This window comes from Elephantulus edwardii, unplaced genomic scaffold (assembly GCF_000299155.1).
Source record: "Elephantulus edwardii isolate Elephantulus edwardi_28Jun2011 unplaced genomic scaffold, EleEdw1.0 scaffold00216, whole genome shotgun sequence".
In the NCBI taxonomy this organism is placed as follows: domain Eukaryota; kingdom Metazoa; phylum Chordata; class Mammalia; order Macroscelidea; family Macroscelididae; genus Elephantulus; species Elephantulus edwardii.
Window position 1 is genome coordinate 3,358,986 of NW_006399966.1, and position 10,165 is coordinate 3,369,150.

Genomic DNA, 10,165 nt, shown 5'->3' on the forward strand with positions numbered 1-10,165 from the left:
TGGGATGGCGCTGATGAAACCAACCAGTTTCCGACTGGAGACCACTCGAACCCCGCAGTGCCACTGGGGAAGCCATCCAGGCGGCCGGAGAGCCCTGGGAAGGAGACAGGGGCTGAGGCTAGAGTGCTGCTGGCCAGCTGGACTGGCCGTCTGGGCCCCACAGGCCCCCTCCCCCATGGCCTGACGGGGGAATCTTTTCCAGGACAGGTGCAACTGAGCTGTGGCCTTTCTCTCTGTTCCACCACTTTGTCTATTCATTTACCTAATCCAAGATCGGTATACAAGGTTTTCACACCCAATCTAATTTGCTTTATGCTCATTTAACAGCTTAAACCAAACTAACAAGAGAGAACTAGCCTCCTGGGCTCAAGGCCAGTAGACTCCCAGTCAGGGCCTGATCAGAGGCACTGTCACTCCCCTTCTGCCTGCCCTGCCCAGTCTTCCTTTCCTGTCCACTTCAACCTTCATGCCTCTACTTCCCTGACATCTACCTGATAAGACAGATGCCTCAGTCAAGCAGGGTCCTTTTCATACCATAGCATGCCCCAGAACTGGACCGAAAACCATCCAGCTTTTCTTTTAGACTCTGGTGGGGACACTTATTCCCTTCCTGTCTACCATAAAGTGACCATGATACAATATGTGATCTTTCCATCTGGGTATCAATTCTACAAAGGTCTAATCATCTAGCCATTCTGTCCAAGGAAGGTTTTGCTTCAAAGTTCTCCTGAACCAAGTCTCCTTCAGGGCAGCGGGAACTCACGCATTACACACCAGTTTGTCCTTTAAAGGCTGGCTCTTGGCAAGTGGGGGGAGACGGGTGTTCCGTGGTTGTCTTGCTCTCTGCTGTGCCCTTAAGAACCACTAAGAAAGCTCTTACAGGGCCAGGTTGGGGCACAAAAAAAAAAAATTAAAAAAAAGCAAGCTCTTATAACTCACCACAAAAGAAATTCTGGCGAATAATCAAATCGGAACATGTTGTCATCATCTTCTACATAATTCTCATTCAGGAGTGTGTACAGTTCTTTCAGCTGTAAAGAAGTGAGGCACGCACTTAAAAGTATTCTGCCAGGTGGAGGACCATCCCCAGGCCCCCACCCCGGACCACCAAGTGTTTCAAAAGGAGGTGGAAAACCATCAACATTTTATTTGATTTCATGAATCCTTTTTACCCCTTAACCAGAGGTCTCAGAACAAGCACCCCAGTTCTAATAGAAAACTGAGCCACTGTGGGATAGAGTGACTGACATGAGGTATATCAAGTGGCAGACCAAAGCTGTCATCTAACTATATGATTCCTGACCTATCAACAATGGGGATCTGCTGGTTTCTACTGAAAAACTCGTGGGAGAGAAAACGCTTGGGGTCAGTAAGGAATCATCACTCCAACTAGAGTCACTGCCATCTCCAACCATGTCTGGTTTTATTTACTGGTCCAGTAAAAGCTTCTGGCCTTTTTCTTCTTTTCTGTCTTCAGCTTGCCCAAGTTTAACAATGAAAAATTTTGTTCCCATTATTAACATTCCTTAAAGATGTAACAAACAAAAAGAGGCAGCTCTTGGGGGCTGACCTGGGAGGAGTGGTCCTCACTGAACAGCCTGAGTGCATCAGGTCAGGAGCAGATCAGCAGACAGACAAGGGAGAATAAATGGGGGCTGGTGAATAACAAAAGTCGATGTCCATCCTGGGAGCTACAGAAGCCAACTCACAATCTGAAAGCCAAGTGCTACTTAGGGGGAGAATCTTAGTGGCGGCTGCTCAATTCTGCTTGGTTCAGATCTCCAGAGGTTCCCTGAAGAGGCTGCCTCAGTGTGTGTACATGACTCATCATGCACACGGCACTTAACGCTGTGGTTTGCTTGGGTCTACTCACCACCCCGCGGTCCCCCAGGTCCAAGGCGTCCCAGGTGAAACCCTGGGGCAAGGTGTAGGGCTCCTGTCGGATGTTGTCTTTGTCTGGCTCCACAGGGCCATGGGTGTTCACTACCTCTCCTGGAAAAAGAGCAGAGCTGTAAGCCTTACTTGCTGCCTATGACAGGGAGCGAGAGGTCACAGCTCAAATCACCTAGACAACCCTCCACACACTCTCTTGTTAGAAGCCTACCCTCTGAGTGACATGCTGCACTTAGCAACAGCAGCACACACCTTCAACCACCCGTGGCCTTGGCCTTGTATACAGAGAGGCGATTCATGGCAAATCTCAGAACATGCACTGAAATAGAAAGGTGGTTGGTATTTTGGAAATCCTTTTAGATGTCCTTTCAGCTACTAAATGACAAACATTTCTCTCTACTAATTCAGCTTTGTACCTCTTGGTTGGTATAAAGACTACTGTCAGCCCTGGCCCAGGGCCATCAATCTGGAAAGATTTATAAGAAGATGCAACAAGGCTCCTTTTGTGTCAACAGCTACAGCTATGTACTGGGCCCGTTCCTGAAACAGACGATGGCATCTAGGCGCCAGGCTCAAGTTTGGCCATTCCAGGCTTGGCTTACAACAATGGGAGTCAGCTGAAAGGCAACTAGAATTGCCAACCCAGGGCCCTCAGTGTTTACAGAGCCCTACAAGTGCCTTTGAGCTGAATCACAGTCTCCACATGTTGCTGGGAAGTGACCCTAGTACAAAACCCCACCGTAGAGAGCTCACCCCTCATTCCTGGGCCAAGAGGAGTGCTCCAGAGGGATAGCCCCCAAGTCCGACCACAGACCAATGCAGGTTCAGATGACAAACTCGGAAAAATAAACCACCTGATTTTGGCCCTTGAAATTATTTCATCTCAGAATTCATGTACGTTCATACTTGGAAGATCATGCTTATTAGTCCATCTTGGAATATGAGTTTTCAAAAGGTTCTCACCTACTGAGTACCCTAACATAGGGCTCTGTACACAGCAGGCACTCAAGTCACACTTATCTGGGCCCACACCTCAAATCTATTATATTCAAGTGAGGAGGTCACACAGTCACTGCCCAGGAGGGTCCGTGCGTGAAACCAGCTAGATTGGCGGGGTTCGTGCAGTGGAACCAGCTAGCACAGGCTCCAAACAGGGACTACCATCAAGACTGACCAGCTCACTCCCTTCATTTAACATAGTCACTAAGCACCATCTACACAAGAGACACCTCACCTGGCATTAGATATAGCAGTAAAAGCACCAGGTCTCTGTCCTCAAATAGTGCGCCCCTTTCCATGAACAATCAATACGAATGTGCTAAGACACACATACTAGAAAGCCAGGTACCAGCAGGGGTAGCTAGTGGCCCTCCAGTGGTAATCAGACTCTTACAAAAAGATCTGCTCGCTACAGCTGTTAAGATTCTCCCCCTCCAATTATGAAGCCTTTCTGGACTGGGCTAACCCTCCAATGGCTTTTCAGAGGCTGTAAAGTACATGGGAGGAGAATGCTCACTTTTCTCCTGTGGAGCAGCTGGTGGATTCGAATTTGCATACCTTCATATTGGCAGCATGACTCCTTACCACTAAGTCACCACAGCTCCCAGTTACAAAGCAGTCCTTGTGAATTCATCTGATACAAGTCAATCTATTTGCAATTCACTTTCACATAGAAATAAAACCAAATTTAAGAGTCTACAAAGCTGAGGCTCCGGCCCTGGTCTAGTAAGGTACGAGCATTTCCACTCTGTAAACTCCTGTCTAGGTAGCCAGCCTTTTTTTTTTACTGATTTTATACTCTGTCCAAAATGTGTTTAACTTTAGAACCTTTTTCTTAGATTTTACCCTAAGTGATCTGTATGGCCGTGATACTGGTGGTCTTCCACAGTACAAGGCTAGAGCTTTTCATATGCGCTTTTGCAAGCTTCTGCATAAAAGCCAACTTGAGTGCTGACCAAAACTGTGTATGGTGTTCCAAGGGATGACCCATCCCTACTACTGAGCAAGGCTCTGTAGAAAATCTCTGTGGAAGATATCAATATCCTCACTCATGTGTCAAAATGCTTTGCCTTCCATTGGTTTTTCAATGCTAACAATAACAGGTGGAGACTCCCCATCTTTCTCCCTGGGAGCCACTGGTGGCTTTGAACCACCTGAGATGCAAGGCCTTTGTGTCAGCAGTGCTATTTGCTAAGGTCTCTAACACCAAAGCTCACCTTTCATAACAACAAAATTATGCAATCTCTCTAAACAGTAAAGACTTTCTATAATAACCACCAAGGAACCCCACGGTTCCCCTACATAGATTTAGGGTGGAACCACACACAGAACAACTAAGGCACCTCTCTCACTCATTCTTGAACAAGAAAGCAAATACATACCCAATTTGGGGACAGGCTGTGTGTCCCAGAACTGGTAGCTTCGTTTGCTAGCCTCTTCCATGGTTTTGGCAGGCCCCTGGCCCACGGAGAACAGTTCAATGGCTTTCTGTATTTCCTGGATCCTCTCTGCTGGCAAAGAGTTCATCTGGGCAAGACAAAGTTGAGGAGAAAAAAGGCCAATTATGCTAATAAGTACTTTGATTAATTACAAGCTCAAGAGTTAAGGGTGGGAGAGGGATGTGGCTCCTCTGCTCTAATTCCAGGTCATTTATTGTATGTAAACTAAAAAAGAGTGGTTGGTGATGAGCTCTTCAACAGGTGGATGTGAGGGCTATCTAGCTGCTCCACCCGTCACCCCACTGATTGCTGGATTTGACTGAGCTGGCTAGGCAGGTGGCCCCTACCTCCTTCACATACCATTTGTGTGTCCCCCCAAAGCTGCACTCTCGGTTGAAATGAGCAACCTCTCCCATAGGAGGACCATCCTTTGGCCAAGGGTATACGCATATATGCAATCCTCTGCTCGAACCTCCAAACAAGCTCTCAATAGTCAACAGATGGAGGTTTCCCACTGCATCATTCCACTTTTCTAGTCTTGTTTGAAGACAAGTAACACGTTCAGTGTAAAATATCAAACAATGCAGAAATAATACATAAAGTAAAAGACAAACAATCTTGTTCCTCAAAATGGAATTCAGATATTAATTTGGGAGATGAGGCAGACAGAGGCATATAGCTCTCTGAACTATTCTGCATGCAAATTCCAAACACATACGCACGCATGCGCATACATTTCAAAACCTAAAACCAGACCGTATGATACTATTCTGCTCGCATCTCTCCTTGGAGACTTTTCCATTTGAACAGAGACAAACCCATGTCTAGCATGTGAGTGTCCTGTGTGCATGGACCACAATATATATAATTAGCCCCCTTCTAACCTTATGATAGACATTTTGGCGGTTTTGTTATTTAGTTATACAAATAATAATACTGCAATGAACTTTCTGTTTTTTAAATTATTTTTTGAGAGTGTACCGTCAAATCGGATCTGACCAGTACAGGAGGAGATTCCTTCTCCAGCAGAGCATCTGGTGGATTTGAACTGCATACCTCTGTGACTGCAGTGCAGCTTCTTGTCACTAGGCCACCAGAGCTCCCTGCAATGAACTTTCTGACACATCTATTTGTGCTTATCAGTGTGTGTTCTGCAGGGTCAGAACCGACCCATACCTGACCCTCCAGCAGGTTTTCAGAGGCAGTTAATCACACAGGAGGAGACTGCCCATCCTTTGGATCAACTTTTGCCCACTATGGATTACATCACTGGAGAGCTTCCTCATGGAAAACACAGGTAGGATCAAACTTTTGGTTAGCCACCAAGTGCTTAACCATGGTGGTGCTGGCTTTCTTATGGTCAATACTGAAAAGAAAACTAACCTCCTTGTCACTGAATCAATTTCAATTCACAAACTAAGAGTAGAATTGCCCCAGAGGGCTTCCAAGGCTGTAAATCTTTAGAGAGGAGGATGGATTGACATGGCTTTCTCCCAAAGAAGGGCCAGTGAATTTGAACCACTGACCTTTCGGTTAGTAGTCTAGAACTCAATCACTGTATCACCAATGCTTCTTTTGGTCCAAGTATTTTTTTTTCAAACTGGGTTTGATATTAGAAACAGAAAAACATCAGTGGAATAAACAGTTAAGGTAGGCGATTTGGGGAGAAGCAGCGGACCACATGGAGGAGGGCCACCATGGCCTTCTACAGACCTGTTTATTTTTTTCTTTTCTTTTTGAAAAGGAATTTTATTTCAGTGTTAAGACCTCTGTTTCTTGATAATCGAACAGTTAAACAGTTGATGACTGGTCTTCGGTGAGGACTGAGGCTCAACATCAAGAGATCAAGGATTCCTAGGGAGGAATGGGTTTGCTCCCTTTTCTATAGGTAACCTTAACACTGAGTTTTACTCCAGACCTGACCCTGAATCCAGTTCCAGAGACAAAAAGGAAATACATCTGCCAGTTAAGGAAGCAAAGGAGGATGTACCCTCAGCGTTCAGTCAGCCATCGCCACTGGACCCACCTGGGAAAACACTTTGCAGTCCAGAGGGGAGTAAAAGTCAGGAAAGTATCTTCTAACAGAACAAGAAGGCAAGCAGCTTTACCCAAGACCACCAGTAAGGTGACAAAGTGTGCTCCCTTTCTCCCTTCACATCAATACCCCTGTTCAGCATGAAGAAGCCAGAGAGTCTGCACCCAATTCCCAACTGAGAAATCCACAAGTGAATAAGACAGTTTGTTTGATTGATCACCATTGGACTATGGTTACCATTGCCCTGTATCATCTGGTCCCCACTGGATCCTTTTCATTTCCTTCACCTGCTCCCCCACCAACCAAATTGTGCAGCTCTGCAACTGCATCCCTGCAATTTTCATCACTGCCCATCCTCACCCTTCTGCTCCCAACCCTCACCTCCTTATATCCCAACATGTTTTTCCCAATAAAATTTAAAAAGAAAAAAGAAAAGAAAAAGATAGGAGATTTGAATGGAGCACAACATTTGAGCCAAAGAGCAAGATGTGCTTTAAAATGAGACTGGATTTCTTGTGCAGCTTGTACATTTTCTGAGATAATTCTAAAAGCAGCATTATGGATATGGTGAGCTTTCCCAGAAGCTTACTTTGAAGAGGTCAGCATATACCTGAAGTAAGAGGCTTTTTAAAAGATGATTTATTTAAATAACAAACAAATCTTTCATTTCCAGATTCCACGTCAATGAGTCAATCTTAGGTTATACGCTCTAGGCCAGTGGTTCTCAACTAGTGAAACTCAAAGACTTGGAGGAAGCCTGTGTATGCCTGGTTATCAGATGGACTCATGGCTTCCAACATGGCTCTGTATTAATGGAAAGCATACAAATCCAAGGCCACCTCAGTGAGAGCTGGGTGAGGGTTTAAGCTAGAAAAGGCTGAGAACCACTGCTCTAGGCAACAGGGGCTGTTACTACCACCTAATTATCATTCTATGGCACCTAGCACAGCACCACATGCAACGATTACCTGTACATTCTGATGGGGCACCTTGTTTGGGAGTCTACCCTGCTGTGTCTTTTAAGTTTCACCAATTAGGTCTAGGACAGCAGGTGACAGCAGAGGGATCCAGCTCTTCCATCTTGAAGTAATACCAGTGGAGATCATGGTCAATCTAAATTATTCCTATACAACAACCTCAAAACCCTCTCCTCTGACAAAGTGACCTTCAGTCACAGGAAAACAGAGTCTCCTTGTTACCTTCATAGGCTGATCCTGGGCTGAATCAGTCTCACTGCCTTTTTCTTTCTTCTTTTTCTGCTTCTTTTTCTTCTTTTTGGCTCCAGTGTCATTGGCTGGACTCAAACCACTGTAAGACAAAGTAAATACTGATGAGGAGTTTCTGAAAAATCATCTGTTCTGAACTCTCTTGACAAAACAAAGAACTTTCTGTGGAGCCAGGGCTTCTTTAATCAAACCCGCTGGCTTCAGTGGCCAACTAACGAATTCAGGTCCCACACAGGCATTCGGGGCAAACCCCTCTCCTTCTCATTCCCACTTCCTCAGCCTCCCAGGGATGGCATGCTGAGTAAGGAATGTCCTATTTGCTTGAAAGAACCCTTTCCATTCTAGCTGGGTTGGTGTCCTTATTTTCTTTAGATTGCCAGGTTGATGGCACTAAAAGCAACTGACACTTGTTAGAAAGGCATTTATACCAGCAAATACTCTCTTAAAGTTCTGACGTTCAAAGGATAGTAGCCAAAAGGCAAAACTGGTCTAGCTGGCATGTTTTGCCCTTTCTCTCCCACCTTTCTGCTGTGTGGACTGACCTACAGCTGACTCTCCAGTGGGTTATCAGAGGCAGTAAAATCACACGGGAGATTGCCCGTCCTTCTCCCCCAGAGCAGCTGGTGGCCTAGAACTGTGTTGCCTTTGGGACTGCAGCATTGCTTCTTGCCACTAGGCCACCAGAGCTCCCTACCTTTCCCTCCTCCAATTTAAAAGAAGTCACAATTGAAAATAACATACAAGGTAATACGAGAGAGGAGGAAGAAACAGGATAAAAAAGTCTGAGTAATGAACACAGGTAAAATCCAGCACTTAAGAATCTGAGGAAATGCATACACCAAACTAACCAAAACTCTCAACTCCTTCCACCACCATAAATTAACACACAACCAGGTGGCCAGGCAAGCACATGAACAGGGATGACACTTCTTCAGACTACTTTCCAGAGCACCCTAAGCGACACACCCACAGAACTGCAGAAACACCTTCTCAGTCACACTTATCAATTCCTACAATCTTTTATTATTATTTCCTGTATTGTGTTTCAGTATCTTTAATGAGATATAACTCATGTACTTTATTGTTCCTCTGATATTTTACATTGTATCACAAATGTCTTCATACCCATCTTGTTAATCTGGTCTTCCACTAATTTAAGTGTAATGGTTTTGAATCTGAATGTCCTTCATTTTACTGGTGAGTTTTAAAGTTTACCTTGCAGCTTTCTATTTACTGTTAGTTCATTTTTGTCATGGTTAAGGTTAAGGGAGCAATCTGAGAGCAAGGCCTGAAATCATACTGCCATCTTTCCTGAAAAGTTGCCATTGTTGTTAAATGCTGTCAAGATGGATCAACTCAGACTGACCCTCCAGAGGGTTTTCTGAGGTTGTAAATCACTAGAGATTGTCCATTATTATTATTTTATTTTTTTTAAATATTCATTCATTCATTGTTGCCCATGGTTCTCCTGCAGAGCACCTGGTGGATTTGAACTACATGCTTTGGGGCTGGCAATGCAGCTCCTTACCACTAGGCTACCAGAGCTCTCCACAATCTTCAAAAAAAGGCAAAAGTAGGAGGCCATGACTTCTATGATAAATACTTCCTAAACTTGATTCAGAAGCTTCCAGGGTCTTAACATACTTTTGGATAGTTATGAATATTACTTTACAGAGCGTGACACTCTTCGGGAGAAGACAATTTGTAATCAAGCACCAGTCATTCCTTCTGTCACTGGAAACCATCTTCAAACTTACCTCTTCCTACCCTTGGTCGGGGCACCTGTGTCCAGACATCAGGAGCTCACAGTGAGTCTGCAGTAATCTCTAGCCGTTCCTGGGTCTCCCTGACTTCACTTTTCAGGAACATCCCAACAACCTACATATAGCTGCAGAATTCACCACTGTGAAAATAGCTTCCTATGTGTGTCTTTGTAACTTAGAAGGTAGGTATCAGGGGAGCTCTGGTGGCCTAGTGGCAAGGAACTGCAACTACAATCCCAGAGGCGATCGGTTCAAATCCACCAGATGCTCTGCCGGGGAATGAGGGACAATCTCCTCCTGTACCAGTCAGACCTGATTTGACGGTACACTCACACAAAAATAATAAAATAAAAATTAAAAAAAAAGAAGGTAGGTATCAAGCCAAACCCTTCTCTAGGTGAGGTTGGCAAAGGACAGAGCAAGCTCTTGTACATAGGGTTACTATGAGTCACAAGCAACTCAATGGCACATACCACCACCACAGTGGAACTTAGGGAGTTCTGGTGGCTTACTGTTATTAGGTATGGTTATCTGAATCCTGTCCTATACTCTGCCATCCTTATCACCTCCAACAAACTTACTCCATCTTGCTCACTGACCCTCTACATTTCTAATCATGTTATCCCTTTCCAAGAAATAGCCTCTCAGCAATTCCACTACTGGGAATATACCCTAAAGAGACCATAAATGACATCCAAGTAGATATATGTATACCCATGTTTATCGCGGCTTTGTTTACAATAGCAAGGAGTTGGAAACAACCTAAATGCCCATCAACAAACGAATGGGTAGAGAAGCTGTGGTATATTC

At 44.8% G+C, this 10,165-nt stretch overlaps 1 protein-coding gene across 1 annotated transcript in view; it reads right to left on the bottom strand.

Moving 5' to 3' along the window:
* Positions 1–10,165, bottom strand: part of NMT1 (N-myristoyltransferase 1) — a 30,635-nt gene that overhangs the window by 6,494 nt on the left and 13,976 nt on the right. Inside the window, exons 2-6 of the mRNA XM_006897877.1 lie at positions 7,566–7,674; positions 4,275–4,419; positions 1,874–1,992; positions 940–1,031; positions 2–94 (exon numbers count right to left, since the gene is read on the bottom strand). Of these exons, the coding sequence (XP_006897939.1) occupies positions 2–94; positions 940–1,031; positions 1,874–1,992; positions 4,275–4,419; positions 7,566–7,674 (558 nt within the window). The remainder of the gene's footprint in view (position 1; positions 95–939; positions 1,032–1,873; positions 1,993–4,274; positions 4,420–7,565; positions 7,675–10,165) is intronic.